The sequence below is a fragment of the Tachypleus tridentatus genome, chromosome 10, assembly GCF_004210375.1.
Source record: "Tachypleus tridentatus isolate NWPU-2018 chromosome 10, ASM421037v1, whole genome shotgun sequence".
NCBI classification, from domain to species: Eukaryota; Metazoa; Arthropoda; class Merostomata; order Xiphosura; family Limulidae; genus Tachypleus; species Tachypleus tridentatus.
Genome location: NC_134834.1, coordinates 116,272,247 through 116,288,774, shown reverse-complemented (window position 1 = coordinate 116,288,774; position 16,528 = coordinate 116,272,247). Strand labels below are relative to the sequence as shown.

Below are 16,528 nucleotides of genomic sequence, written 5' to 3'. Positions count from 1 at the left end.
TGGGTGGTGATGACTAGCTGCCTTCCCTCTAGTCTTACACTGCTAAATTAGGGACGGCTAGCGCAGATAGCATTCGAGTAGCTTTGCGCGAAATTCAAAACAAACAAACAAACAAACAGACTACTTGCCTTCTTTTTAATTTATCAGTTAAAAAATATAGACAGCTAGTGTTGATGCTATTTGTGTAGCTTTGAACGAAGACTCGAAACAAAACAGAAAATAGTTGGCAGATAAAATCATTTGATATTAAGGCATTATATTGGTTGTGTAGAATAGCAAATCAACCTAGTTGTGTTGGCTGGAGGCCTGGCATGGCCTAACGCCATTCGTTGGTAAAAGAGTAGCCCAAGAGTTGGCGGTGAGTGGTGATAACTAGCTGCCTTCCCTCTAGTCTTACACTGCTAAATTAGGGACGGCTAGCACAGATAGCCCTCGAGTAGCTTTGTGCGAAATTCCAAAAAACAAACTTGTGTTGGCTGTTGAAGTATAGTTGTATGTCTAATATTGGTTATAGACATACTTGTTACGAGTAATTACAACACTTTTATATAATTGTAACGCACATCCCAAGCGTAATATATAAGTACTAAGTTGTTCCGGAATAGGTGTAGCTTTTACTTGGGAGTAGTATAATGGCCCCAACTGACAGTAGTCTTCCAGGATCTAAGATAAATACAAATTTTGAACTTATTTATTCACTAAAAGCTGATGGCAATGTATCTATATCGAAATATAGATCGAAGAAAACAGGAATGCAAGTATGCATTGCAGGTGTTGAAGGCCCTATTGTTCATGGATACTTGTGTATTGGTACGAAAGTTAAAAATATCAAATAATGTCACTGGTATTACATGTTGAGTCATATTTTATATTAGACTTATATTATGTGTATATCATCACCAATGCAAGTTAGAGTTTTTATCGTCGTCAGTAGCATATAAGTTTGATTAAGAAAGCCAAGCTCGAAGAACGAAAATACCGTAATACTAATAGTAGAGGTATATAAAATGAATTACCTTGTTAATGTTATTAAAAATGATGCCTCTGGAGTTTAGTAGATGTTGCAAGGATGGAAATGTTATGAACACAGTAATAACAGTATTAGTTTTGTATCTTCATAAGAAGTGCTAAAAAAAGTGAATATTGATTTCATTTATTGAAGTGCTTGGTAGAAAGGTTTACTACGTAATTCACAAATTAACTTATTAATTATTATATTAAGTATGGCAGCAAACAGCATTATCACTGTTAGCTTCACTTATAGATACATAAATGCGCTGTATGGAATATAAAGCTACTTTGACGGAAAAATGGAATGATATATTTTGTCGTTACACGAACAAAAGTGTAAAACGCTGGTATGAACTTGAAGGTTTCAACAGTTGTCATGCTCAAGTTGTAGTTGACAAAGATGAGCAAAGCAAAATTGAATACAAGATTCACTTGGCATGATTTTTATACTAATTATTGTAGTTTGTGCATATCTTAGCTCAAGTTCTGCTTCTGTTTAAAACTGCTTATTATACTGTTGCTTCTGAATCACTTTAAAGAGTTTAATGAAATTTTTGTTATTAGTATCTTGAATAAGTGACATTCCCACTGATATCACTAGATATTAGTATCTTTAATAATAGGTGATACTCCCATTGCTATCACTTAAGAGAAATAACATGTATAAAAGCAGTCATCAACCAAACCTGATACTACATGTATATAAAGTGGAACTTATTTCACATATAGAGGTCATGTAGTTCTTTTGTTCCAATAAAATGTAACTTGTGTAGTCATGACTATGTGATGATGGCTTATGTTTAATGATTAAAAATAATGATTATAAACAATTGTACTTTTAACAATTTTAAAATTATATACTCAAGGTAGTACAAAGTTTAGAATATCAAACCAATCAAATTTCTCTAAATATGCAACTATTGAGTATCAAACACCCACTCAACTGTGTAAGGTCTTCTTGAATCCATCTCTATAACAGTAAATGAACCATTTTATGACTATCACGAAATTGAAGTTCACCATCAAGGAAATGTTTGCAAGGCGAACTTTTTATGATAAATAAATTCTGCCCATGATAATTGTAAAGAGTTGTATATAATTCTATAAATATTGAAGCTACCATTATTAATATTTAAATATCTAGGATAGATTCCCCACAAGAGTGATAACTTTAAACATAGAGAGTTTAAGAGTGACACCCCATTTTCTACCATTATTAATATTTAACTATCTAGGATAGATTCCCCACAAGAGTGATAACTTTAAACATAGAACGTTTAAGAGTGACACCCCATTTTCTACCATTATTAATATTTAACCATCTAGGATAGATTCCCCACAAGTGATAACTTTAAACATAGAACGTTTAAGAGTGACACCCCATTTTCTACCATTATTAATATTTAACTATCTAGGATAGATTCCCCACAAGAGTGATAACTTTAAACATAGAACGTTTAAGAGTGACACCCCATTTTCTACCATTATTAATATTTAACCATCTAGGATAGATTCCCCACAAGAGTGATAACTTTAAACATAGAAAGTTTAAGAGTGACACCCCATTTTTTACCATTATTAATATTTAACCATCTAGGATAGATTCCCCACAAGAGTGATAACTTTAAACATAGAAAGTTTAAGAGTGACACCCTATTTTCTACCATTATTAATATTTAACCATCTAGGATAGATTCCCCACAAGAGTGATAACTTTAAACATAGAAAGTTTAAGAGTGACACCCCATTTTCTACCATTATTAATATTTAACTATCCAGGATAGATTCCCCACAAGAGTGATAACTTTAAACATAGAAAGTTTAAGAGTGACACCCATTTTCTACCATTATTAATATTTAACTATCTAGGATAGATTCCCCACAAGAGTGATAACTTTAAACATAGAAAGTTTAAGAGTGACACCCCATTTTGTAATGTTATTAAGGTTTAACTTTCTATGATACATGCTGTATATGGTTGACAACCTCAAAAATGTATACATTTTTTATTACATTTTTAATAAGGTTATTTTTGAAGAAACATAAGCCTATACCCAAGGGAGAGTGAACTACAAAGAAACTCTTAAAATAAGATATTGAAAACATAAAGCTGTAAGTAACAATGAAAGTAGAATTTCAAAAATAAGCTCACATTATGCTATTTAATCCTTGTGAGCTTAGTTTTTAAATTTTCTAAATTTGTTCTTTGTAAAAATTACATAATGGAGGGGTCTTTATGTGCTGTATTCTACACGTAAGTGTAAGTAAATGGTTCTGATTGATGGAGGGGTCTTTATGTGCTGTATTCTACAAGTAAGTATATAAAATGTTCTGATTGATGGAGGGTTCTTTATGTGCTGTATTCTACATGTAAACATAAGTAAATGGTTCTGATTGATGGAGGGGTATTTTGTTGTATGAAAATAAATGCCGTTGTTAAAATGTGTACATGTGAAAAACGGTTTTTCAGGTATTATAAAATAAAGGTGTAAGCTTTCATTTAAATAGAAAATGTTAATTCATTGGTTTACTGTAGTCCAGTTGTAGTTTGCTGATTGGTTGTTGGTTCTTAACAGCTACAGAAGCTCATGACGATGATGGTCTTCCTCACACTCTTGAACATTTAATCTTCTTGGGAAGTGAACATTATCCATACAAGGTTTGTCTTTTAAATTAATCTAAATTAATTTAATTATTAATTAATAATTAACTTAATTATTAACTTAGAAGTTTTGTTGGTCAATCACATTTTTGAGTAATTGATGTGGATTGTGTTTATGAAAATGGACTAATTTACCACTGGTCATGCTGAACTGGGGTATAATGTTTATTACTGCCTTGTAGTGTGTGATTGTTATGTAAGTATTGTTGATCTAACATCTTAACAATACTACTAGTTAGGCTAACCAGATCTAGAAAACTCTTAGGTTAGGATGTATGTGACAATTATGGAAGTATTGTTGGTCTAATGTTGAACAGTACCACTACATACTAAACTTTCTACTGGCTCACAGAGTGTCTGAGCATTATGGAAGTATTATTGGTCTAATGTAGTACAGTATCAATATATATGAAACTATTGGCTTACAGAGTGTCTGACCATTATGGAAGTATTATTGGTCTAATGTGGTACAGTATCAATATATATGAAACTATTGGCTTACAGAGTGTCTGACCATTATGGAAGTATTATTGGTCTAATGTGGTACAGTATCAATATATATGAAACTATTGGCTTACAGAGTGTCTGACCATTATGGAAGTATTATTGGTCTAATGTGGTACAGTATCAATATATATGAAACTACTGGCTCACAGAGTGTCTGACCATTATGGAAGTATTGTTGGTCTAATGTTGAACAGTACCACTACATACTAAACTTTCTACTGGCTCACAGAGTGTCTGACCATTATGGAAGTATTATTGGTCTAATGTAGTACAGTATCAATATATATGAAACTATTGGCTTACAGAGTGTCTGACCATTATGGAAGTATTATTGGTCTAATGTGGTACAGTATCAATATATATGAAACTATTGGCTTACAGAGTGTCTGACCATTATGGAAGTATTATTGGTCTAATGTGGTACAGTATCAATATATATGAAACTATTGGCTTACAGAGTGTCTGACCATTATGGAAGTATTATTGGTCTAATGTGGTACAGTATCAATATATATGAAACTATTGGCTTACAGAGTGTCTGACCATTATGGAAGTATTATTGGTCTAATGTGGTACAGTATCAATATATATGAAACTATTGGCTTACAGAGTGTCTGACCATTATGGAAGTATTATTGGTCTAATGTGGTACAGTATCAATATATATGAAACTACTGGCTCACAGAGTGTCTGACCATTATGGAAGTATTGTTGGTCTAATGTAGTATGGTATGAGCGTGTATGAAACTCTGTTGGGTTACCTAGTGTCTACAAATTATGGAAGTAATGTTCATTTGACATTGGTTTAACTATTTCTAGACTGTTCAGTATTCTATTGTTTGTTCATCTGTTTTCTAGATACCACTGATTGACATGTTTCATTATTGCCATGTAGTTGTTTGCTTTTCATTTGAAAATACCAACTTTCCACTCTTTGGTAAAAGTAAAGCAGAAGCATTAGAGAAACTGGTTGAATTTCTTTAGAAAATGAGAAATTTGGTAATTTTTTGTGAACTTTAAATATTTTGAGGTTTGTCTTCTGGCCTTATTGTCATTCTCTGCTTTACTTCTGAAACTGTATGTTGTTTGTTAGTGTTGATAAAGTTTGAAAACATGATTAGCCATTCTTTCATTTGTACCAGATGTTTCTTTGTCATTACTTCAGAAAAATGGAGCAGTAAGTGCCAAAGAACCACAATGTTTCAGTTCTGTTTTGATTACTGGATACCTGTATAGTGTGCTATCCATGTGTGTCAGTCAAGATAAATAAATTTTAGTGGTAAGAGCAATAGGCCTAAAATTGTTATTCCAGATATTTTTGAAAGTTGAATAAATGTATCACACCAGATGTACAGTTTTAACATGGAATTATGTTTTAAAACATCCAGTATCTTTCCATAATGGACCAATGGCATAACTGTCTATCTATCTGATTATGTGACTGAAATAATAAATTCATTGGTGTCATCTCTTGTGCTGAAATAAAGAAGATTCCAATGTCAGAGTTGGTAATTGAGACTTATGTGGCACAATGAGTTGAATGGCACCACGAAGGAAAATACATAAACATATTACAAACCTTGGTTGTTCAAGATGCAGACATTTAGAAAAATAATTATAGTATGTGCAGTGACCATTTCTTTATAACAGAACACAATTGTAAATAAAAGGTTTCTGTTCACAATAACAACAGGACTTTTATTGGGACTGAACCTGAGCTTTGATTATATTTTTCAATGTACTAAAAGAACTGGAGTTCTTAAAAAGACATTTTTTTTAATAAAGAGTATCATTTATAATGTATAAAAACATTACAATTTATATCAGTAAAGTGAACTCTCTATATTGAATCATTTTGGTGGATTAGTTGTGTATCACTAAAGAGCACAATATTTTCCTGTGTGGTACAATGAGAAAATAAGACTTTTTTACAATTAGGTGTGAGTACTATAATTACTATTTAATGCCACAGCCCAACATGGCCAGGTGGTTAAAGCACTTGACTCATAATTTGGGGCTCTTGGATTTGAATCCTCATTATATTGAACATGCTCACCCTTTCAGTCATGGGAATGAGCAGTAAAAGAGTAATCCAAGAGTTTGCAGTGGGTGGTGATGACTAGCTACCTTCCTTGTAGTCTTACACTACTAAATTAGGGACAGCTAGTGCAGATAGCCCTTATATAGCTTTGCACAAAATTCAAAACAGACAATTTATTAGCACAAACACCTGTATGTAGGGTGGCATTTCTCAAATTATAACAGAATTGTAGAGAGAATGGACACTGCTTGAAACCATAGTTATGGTTTATAATAAAAAAGAAATGGGTAGACACACATTTGATTAATGGTTTGAACTACAGGGTGTTCAGAAAGTCACTGTGCACTTATATATTTATTAACAGATATGTTTTAATATAGAATACAGGAGGTAAATATGAATGACAATTATAAACAATGTTGAAAGTGACCACCATTGGCATCAATACAGGCCTGGATCCTTCTTATTTTGTTTCTAAACACTGCTATCAGTTGCTGGCTTGAAATAGACTGAATAAAATATGATTACAAAACTGCACAGTGACTTACTGAACACCCTGTATAATATTGTATGTAGTTTGTAAGCCTCCTAATTTTAAAATTTGTTCTTAGTTTTAAGAGTTTCAAAACATAAATCAGTTGCTACCATAATTGGTAATAGATACAATCATTGTACTTTATTGGTACTTAAAAAATGGAAAAGTTAAATTTTAATTTTTTGAACAGTGTGAAATTTAATTCAACACCTAAATTTTATGGTTCAAGAAAGTTCTCACAGTTTTTGATAAATTATTTAATTTCTAAATAAAATAAAAATCTTAAGACAAAACCCTTATAAGAGAACTTAATAACAATTTGTTATTGTTGGAAAAGCAAGCTATAAAATTAGACTGTAATCATCTTGCTAACTGGGTAAATACACAAATATGGTTCCGATTTGTTTTGAAAAGTTTGTACCTGGACAGCAATTTATTGAGTTTTAAACATTGTATATTATTTTATTGGTGGTTAGTACTTTTGCTATTAACTATGTATGACTGTCACAAGTAGTTCCTGAGTTCATATTTTATTTACTCAATGTTGCAGTTTTCATTTCAGAAGAGTTTTTCTTTGATATGTTTATACATTGTACAATACATGTATAGCTGCAGAAGGATGTAAGTAAAATGTGTTTACACTGTTATTGAATAGAATTTATAAACAGTTACTGGTTGTAATGTGAATTAACCTAAAGAAATCACAATGTCATAGGCTCACAGTCATTAGTGCTAATGTCTATTAACCTTAGGGGATCACTATGTCATAGGCTTATGATCATTGGTGCTAATGGTTAATAACCTTAGAGGATCACCGTGTCATAGGCTCACAGTCTTTAGTGCTAATTTGTATTAACCTTAGGAAACTATTGTGTTATAGTGTAATAAAAAATTAAATTGTTTTTTTCTATTACATTTAAGTATTAATTCTAGTGATAGAGGATAGCACCATGTAACAAAACTTTTACCTTTTCTTGTTCCTGGACAGAAAGTGTCACTTCCCAATTGCTTATGCTTAAAGTAAATGGAAAAGACCTATTTTTCTCTTCAAACTTTGCTTTTCTGACCTGGGTAATGAAATTTTCAAATTTACCCATTTTCCAGAACATACCAGTTAGATTCAGTGCTGAGTAGCTAATAGAGAATTTTCTGAAGTTACAAGAATTTTCAAGAACTTTGTAGAATGTTGCAGAACTTATGAGAACTTTCAAGAACCTTTTAGAATTTTCTAAAACTTTCCATAGTAATATATATATGTACAGAGGCTCACCACTTCAGTTTAATTCTAGCTGCTTAAGTGAACACATAGACCTATTTGATTTTATTGGAGATGGCATCAAGAAGCTGCAAGCATTCTCCAGATGCATTCTGCTATGTGTGTGGTTAATTCATCAAGACGAGTGAAAAAGTACTCTGTGAAAGAGGAAAACAACAGCATGAAGACCTTGCTAGAAGCCTTGAAGTATGATAAGTATGGCTGGGAGGTTATTGGAGACTTCAAAATGGTGGCATCCCTCATGGGTCTCAAGGAGGTTTTACCATGTTTTCCTGTTTTCTTTACTTTTGGGACAGCAGGGACACAGCAGTGCACTACAACAAGAAGCACTAGCCACAATGGACTGAGTTCTTTGTGGAGAGGTGCAATGTCAAGTGTGAGCCACTAGTGGTCCTCCAGAAGGTGTTGTTTCCACCATTGCACATAAAATTGGGTTTTATGAAACAATTTCTCACAGCTCTTGATAAGGAGTCTGCAGCCTTCAAGTACCTTGAAGACTTCGTCCCTGAGCTGTCTGAGCAAATGTCAAAGCTGATGTTTTGTTAGACCACAAATAAAGAAGATCCTAGAGTGCACAGATTCACCTAAGATGCTCAGGAGGAAGGAAAACAAGCTTGGGGCAGCTTTGTTGCAGTGGTTTGGGGCTTCTTGGGCAATCACAAGGCTGAAAATTATGTGGAACTGGTTGAGGCTCTGGTGAAGAACTATGGCAAAATGGGCTGCAGGATGTCTCTGAAAGTCCATATCTTTGATGCTCATCTTGATAAATTCAAGGAGAACATGGGAGCATACTCAGAGGAAGCAAGGCAAGTGCTTCAACCGAGATATGCTGGACTTTGAATGTCACTACAGAGAAGCGTATAACAAAAACATGATGGGAGATTATATTTGGGGCTGATACGTGAAAGTGATTTACGTTACAGTCGCAAATCGTGAAAAACTACTCACTTCTAATAATTTTTGTATAATTTTAATATAAATACATGTCAATCTTGATTCATATGCTGTTTTATTCAGACCTTATGTAAATGAAAATGTGCAAGTTTGCCTGTTTTTACATAGAGAATAGGTTAATTTCTAAATCTCATTATCCAAGTCACAAAAGCAAAGTTTGAAGTGAATAATAGCTATTTTCTGCACTTTTACAACATAAGCAATTAAGAAATAACACACACTATCCAGGAACAAAATTTATGTAACATACTATAGTGGAATGAATCTTCAGATAATTCGAAGATTAGTTATCACTTATCTTATAAAACGGAACAAATTACAGGAACATTAGCCATTGAACTGTAGTATGTAAGACATTTGTTTTGTATTTTTCATAGGTAGAATTTAATATTGATATTTTAATATTTAGGGTGTACTGGACCTGCTGGCCAATCGATGTTTGGCTTCAGGCACTAATGCTTGGACAGATACTGACCACACTTGTTATACAATGATGACTGCCGGAGCTGAAGGATTTCTTACACTTTTACCCATTTATTTGGACCATGTACTATATCCACTGTTAACGGTAATGTATCAGAGGTGTTTTCTTATCATTAGTCCATTATCTATTTAAATCATGTAACGTTTCTTCTTAGAACCTAGTGGCTGAACTCATATCATTATTTTATTTATGTAAACAGGTATATGTTTATGAATGTGCAATTTGTTCAGTAATTATAAAATAAAATCCTATATAACTCCTGGTATCTGAAGAAGTAATTATACTGAGTTGTTATGTACTAGTTTTATTTTGGCAGATACTATTTTATGAAGAAAATTACAAAATAATTTTCCAAACTGTTAAATAATTGTCAGGAAGTGTTAACTGATTTCTTTTGGTTCTGGAAAATATAAACTTTTTTATAACCTTAACTACATGTATACTGGTCAAAACTACTTAATACACACAGTTTTTACTGGTATCTGTATCAGTGTTAAGTTTGGGAACATTTATATAGTCAGTGGTTCATAACCCATGAGATAAAAACTTCTGTTGCTATGGGAAAGCTACCAAGTAATATTAAACCTAGCATGTTGGTGGTTTAATAAAAGTATACATAGTAATCGTAGCATGTTGGTGGTTTGATAAAAGTATACATAGTAATCCTGGCATGTTGGTGGTTTGATAAAAGTATACATAGTAATCCTAGCATGTTGGTGGTTTGATAAAAGTATACATAGTAATCCTGGCATGTTGGTGGTTTGATAAAAGTATACATAGTAATCCTGGCATGTTGGTGGTTTGATAAAAGTATACATAGTAATCCTAGCATGTTGGTGGTTTGATAAAAGTATACATAGTAATCCTAGCATGTTGGTGGTTTGATAAAAGTATACATAGTAATCCTAGCATGTTGGTGGTTTGATAAAAGTATACATAGTAATCCTGGCATGTTGGTGGTTTGATAAAAGTATACATAGTAATCCTGGCATGTTGGTGGTTTGATAAAAGTATACATAGTAATCCTGGCATGTTGGTGGTTTGATAAAAGTATACATAGTAATCCTAGCATGTTGGTGGTTTGATAAAAGTATACATAGTAATCCTAGCATGTTGGTGGTTTGATAAAAGTATACATAGTAATCCTAGCATGTTGGTGGTTTGATAAAAGTATACATAGTAATCCTAGCATGTTGGTGGTTTGATAAAAGTATACATAGTAATCCTGGCATGTTGGTGGTTTGATAAAAGTATACATAGTAATCCTAGCATGTTGGTGGTTTGATAAAAGTATACATAGTAATCCTAGCATGTTGGTGGTTTGATAAAAGTATACATAGTAATCCTGGCATGTTGGTGGTTTGATAAAAGTATACATAGTAATCCTAGCATGTTGGTGGTTTGATAAAAGTATACATAGTAATCCTAGCATGTTGGTGGTTTGATAAAAGTATACATAGTAATCCTGGCATGTTGGTGGTTTGATAAAAGTATACATAGTAATCCTGGCATGTTGGTGGTTTGATAAAAGTATACATAGTAATCCTAGCATGTTGGTGGTTTGATAAAAGTATACATAGTAATCCTGGCATGTTGGTGGTTTGATAAAAGTATACATAGTAATCCTGGCATGTTGGTGGTTTGATAAAAGTATACATAGTAATCCTGGCATGTTGGTGGTTTGATAAAAGTATACATAGTAATCCTGGCATGTTGGTGGTTTGATAAAAGTATACATAGTAATCCTGGCATGTTGGTGGTTTGATAAAAGTATACATAGTAATCCTGGCATGTTGGTGGTTTGATAAAAGTATACATAGTAATCCTAGCATGTTGGTGGTTTGATAAAAGTATACATAGTAATCCTAGCATGTTGGTGGTTTGATAAAAGTATACATAGTAATCCTGGCATGTTGGTGGTTTGATAAAAGTATACATAGTAATCCTGGCATGTTGGTGGTTTGATAAAAGTATACATAGTAATCCTGGCATGTTGGTGGTTTGATAAAAGTATACATAGTAATCCTAGCATGTTGGTGGTTTGATAAAAGTATACATAGTAATCCTGGCATGTTGGTGGTTTGATAAAAGTATACATAGTAATCCTAGCATGTTGGTGGTTTGATAAAAGTATACATAGTAATCCTAGCATGTTGGTGGTTTGATAAAAGTATACATAGTAATCCTAGCATGTTGGTGGTTTGATAAAAGTATACATAGTAATCCTGGCATGTTGGTGGTTTGATAAAAGTATACATAGTAATCCTGGCATGTTGGTGGTTTGATAAAAGTATACATAGTAATCCTAGCATGTTGGTGGTTTGATAAAAGTATACATAGTAATCCTAGCATGTTGGTGGTTTGATAAAAGTATACATAGTAATCCTGGCATGTTGGTGGTTTGATAAAAGTATACATAGTAATCCTAGCATGTTGGTGGTTTGATAAAAGTATACATAGTAATCCTAGCATGTTGGTGGTTTGATAAAAGTATACATAGTAATCCTAGCATGTTGGTGGTTTGATAAAAGTATACATAGTAATCCTGGCATGTTGGTGGTTTGATAAAAGTATACATAGTAATCCTGGCATGTTGGTGGTTTGATAAAAGTATACATAGTAATCCTAGCATGTTGGTGGTTTGATAAAAGTATACATAGTAATCCTAGCATGTTGGTGGTTTGATAAAAGTATACATAGTAATCCTGGCATGTTGGTGGTTTGATAAAAGTATACATAGTAATCCTGGCATGTTGGTGGTTTGATAAAAGTATACATAGTAATCCTAGCATGTTGGTGGTTTGATAAAAGTATACATAGTAATCCTAGCATGTTGGTGGTTTGATAAAAGTATACATAGTAATCCTAGCATGTTGGTGGTTTGATAAAAGTATACATAGTAATCATGTTGGTGGTTTGATAAAAGTATACATAGTAATCCTGGCATGTTGGTGGTTTTAAAAGTATACATGTATACATAGTAATCCTAGCATGTTGGTGGTTTGAAAAGTATACATAGTAATCCTGGCATGTTGGTGGTTTGATAAAAGTATACATAGTAATCCTGGCATGTTGGTGGTTTGATAAAAGTATACATAGTAATCCTGCATGTTGGTGGTTTGATAAAAGTATACATAGTAATCCTAGCATGTTGGTGGTTTGATAAAAGTATACATAGTAATCCTGGCATGTTGGTGGTTTGATAAAAGTATACATAGTAATCCTAGCATGTTGGTGGTTTGATAAAAGTATACATAGTAATCCTAGCATGTTGGTGGTTTGATAAAAGTATACATAGTAATCCTAGCATGTTGGTGGTTTGATAAAAGTATACATAGTAATCCTAGCATGTTGGTGGTTTGATAAAAGTATACATAGTAATCCTGGCATGTTGGTGGTTTGATAAAAGTATACATAGTAATCCTAGTAATCCATGTTGGTGGTTTGATAAAAGTATACATAGTAATCCTAGCATGTTGGTGGTTTGATAAAAGTATACATAGTAATCCTAGCATGTTGGTGGTTTGATAAAAGTATACATAGTAATCCTAGCATGTTGGTGGTTTGATAAAAGTATACATAGTAATCCTGGCATGTTGGTGGTTTGATAAAAGTATACATAGTAATCCTAGCATGTTGGTGGTTTGATAAAAGTATACATAGTAATCCTAGCATGTTGGTGGTTTGATAAAAGTATACATAGTAATCCTAGCATGTTGGTGGTTTGATAAAAGTATACATAGTAATCCTGGCATGTTGGTGGTTTGATAAAAGTATACATAGTAATCCTAGCATGTTGGTGGTTTGATAAAAGTATACATAGTAATCCTAGCATGTTGGTGGTTTAATCCTAACATGTTGGTGGTTTGATAAAAGTATACATAGTAATCCTGGCATGTTGGTGGTTTGATAAAAGTATACATAGTAATCCTGGCATGTTGGTGGTTTGATAAAAGTATACATAGTAATCCTGGCATGTTGGTGGTTTGATAAAAGTATACATAGTAATCCTGGCATGTTGGTGGTTTGATAAAAGTATACATAGTAATCCTGGCATGTTGGTGGTTTGATAAAAGTATACATAGTAATCCTAGCATGTTGGTGGTTTGATAAAAGTATACATAGTAATCCCTGGCATGTTGGTGGTTTGATAAAAGTATACATAGTAATCCTGGCATGTTGGTGGTTTGATAAAAGTATACATAGTAATCCTGGCATGTTGGTGGTTTGATAAAAGTATACATAGTAATCCTAGCATGTTGGTGGTTTGATAAAAGTATACATAGTAATCCTAGCATGTTGGTGGTTTTGATAAAAGTATACATAGTAATCCTAGCATGTTGGTGGTTTGATAAAAGTATACATAGTAATCCTAGCATGTTGGTGGTTTGATAAAAGTATACATAGTAATCCTAGCATGTTGGTGGTTTGATAAAAGTATACATAGTAATCCTAGCATGTTGGTGGTTTGATAAAAGTATACATAGTAATCCTAGCATGTTGGTGGTTTGATAAAAGTATACATAGTAATCCTAGCATGTTGGTGGTTTGATAAAAGTATACATAGTAATCCTAGCATGTTGGTGGTTTGATAAAAGTATACATAGTAATCCTAGCATGTTGGTGGTTTGATAAAAGTATACATAGTAATCCTAGCATGTTGGTGGTTTGATAAAAGTATACATAGTAATCCTAGCATGTTGGTGGTTTGATAAAAGTATACATGTTGGTGGTTTGATAGTAATCCTAGCATGTTGGTGGTTTGATAAAAGTATACATAGTAATCCTAGCATGTTGGTGGTTTGATAAAAGTATACATAGTAATCCTAGCATGTTGGTGGTTTGATAAAAGTATACACAGTAATCCTAGCATGTTGGTGGTTTGATAAAAGTATACATAGTAATTCTAGCATGTTGGTGGTTTGATAAAAGTATACATAGTAATCCTAGCATGTTGGTGGTTTGATAAAAGTATACAATCATTCATTGCAGGAAGAAGTCTAAATACTCTAGATATGTAACATGTCATAACTAATTTGTTTATAATTTAGGTAACAGTATATGGAATATTTTGACTTGTGTTTTCTGTACAGCCACTGTATTTCATGTTTCTGTTGTAAAGATTATACAAAATGAATGTCATTATAATCAGTACAAGATTATAAATGTGTCAGTAACTTCATGATTAATCTGTTCCTGTCAGTACAAGATTATAAATGTGTCAGTAACTTCATGATTAATCTGTTCCTGTCAGTACAAGATTATAAATGTGTCAGTAACTTCATGATTAATCTGTTCCTGTCAGTACAAGATTATAAATGTTTTAGTAACTTCATGATTAATCTGTTACTGTCAGCACAAGATTATAAATGTGTTAGTAACTTCATGATTAATCTGTTACTGTCAGTACAAGATTATAAATGTGTCAGTAGATTATAAATGTGTCAGTAACTTCATGATTAATCTGTTCAGTCAGTACCAGATTATAAATGTGTCAGTAACTTCATGATTAATCTGTTCCTGTCAGTACAAGATTATAAAGTACAAGATTATAAATGTGTCAGTAACTTCATGATTAATCTGTTCCTGTCAGTACAAGATTATAAATGTGTCAGTAACTTCATGATTAATCTGTTCCTGTCAGTACAAGATTATAAATGTGTCAGTAACTTCATGATTAATCTGTTCCTGTCAGTACAAGATTATAAATGTGTCAGTAACTTCATGATTAATCTGTTCCTGTCAGTACAAGATTATAAATGTGTCAGTAACTTCATGATTAATCTGTTCCTGTCAGTACAAGATTATAAATGTGTTAGTAACTTCATGATTAATCTGTTCCTGTCAGTACAAGATTATAAATGTGTTAGTAACTTCATGATTAATCTGTTACTGTAGGAATGATACCTTGTATAACTAATTCCATTCATATTAACATTGTAATAAACCTTGTTAAAAGAATCGAAGACTAATAATAAAGTTAATTATAACAATAATAAGAGTTGTGTCCTTAATAATGTTCCTGTGAATATCTATTCTGAACAGTGAAACATTCAGTTTCCTGTAGTCCTTGTTTTATTACACTGAGCCAGGTGTTTAGAATGTAATACATAGCTTGTCTATCCTAGATAATAATACTGATTTAAAGTTTTTCAGGCATCAAGGTTTTAGAGAATTTTAAAAATGATTATTTTTGACTTTCCTTCAGTGACTTAGGACAGAGATGTTGAAAGATAGAAGCTTGTCATATTTGTAGATTTTGTAATTGGCTTCTTTTATTTCATAGTAATATTAAAAGTTTTGAAACTCATTTATTGAAAAAAATGTATATACACACACAGGATTCAGGTTTCATAACTGAAGTACATCACATCAATGGGGAGGGTGATGATGCAGGAGTTGTGTACTGTGAAATGCAAGCACGGGAGAATACAGGTGAAAGCAGGTGTCATCGTGCATTTCTTCAAGCCATGTATCCTGGGCATTGTGGCTACAAATCAGAAACAGGAGGATTAATGAAGAACTTAAGAGAAAGTACCTCAAATGAAAAGGTGAAGTAACAATCGTAGTTTGTTTAGAGTTTTCATGAAAGTTTAATTTAGAGATATTTTGTGTCTAGAAAGTCTGAAACCATAGGCACTTCAATAGGTTTTCAGAATGTGTAATTTGAAAACTTCTCTTTGAACACTGCAAAGTATATTCATGCCTTTGTTAATGGTATGAAATTTGTTCTCTCTGATGTTCAGTGCTGCAGGATTTTCTTTTGCTTTGGATGGTATGCATTAAATTCAGAAGCAGTTGTACTCTGGGACAAACATTTGCTACCGCATGGCAGGATTAGTCCCATCTTCCTATGGTAGTGTCATAATCAATCACGTATCTGAAATTAAGAAAACTCCAAGTCACCTCTGGTTCAAGACTTTTCAGATAACATGCAGTTTTTATGGCTTTACAAGAATTATTGTTGAGAACCATGAAAAACCATGGTTGTTAAGTAAATATCACAATAAACTACAATCTCCACAATTTATTGTTAGGTGATAAAAAAATTTAGAGTA

The 16,528-nt window shown here is 32.7% G+C and overlaps 1 protein-coding gene across 1 annotated transcript in view; it reads left to right on the top strand.

Moving 5' to 3' along the window:
• The first annotated feature begins 287 nt into the window (after positions 1-287).
• The window catches only part of LOC143230139 (uncharacterized protein C05D11.1-like), an 84,171-nt gene continuing 67,930 nt past the window's right edge, over positions 288-16,528 (top strand). The window contains exons 1-4 of the mRNA XM_076463202.1: positions 288-810; positions 3,588-3,670; positions 9,396-9,554; positions 15,812-16,021. Coding sequence (XP_076319317.1) covers positions 633-810; positions 3,588-3,670; positions 9,396-9,554; positions 15,812-16,021 — 630 coding nt within the window. The 5' untranslated portion in view covers positions 288-632. The remainder of the gene's footprint in view (positions 811-3,587; positions 3,671-9,395; positions 9,555-15,811; positions 16,022-16,528) is intronic.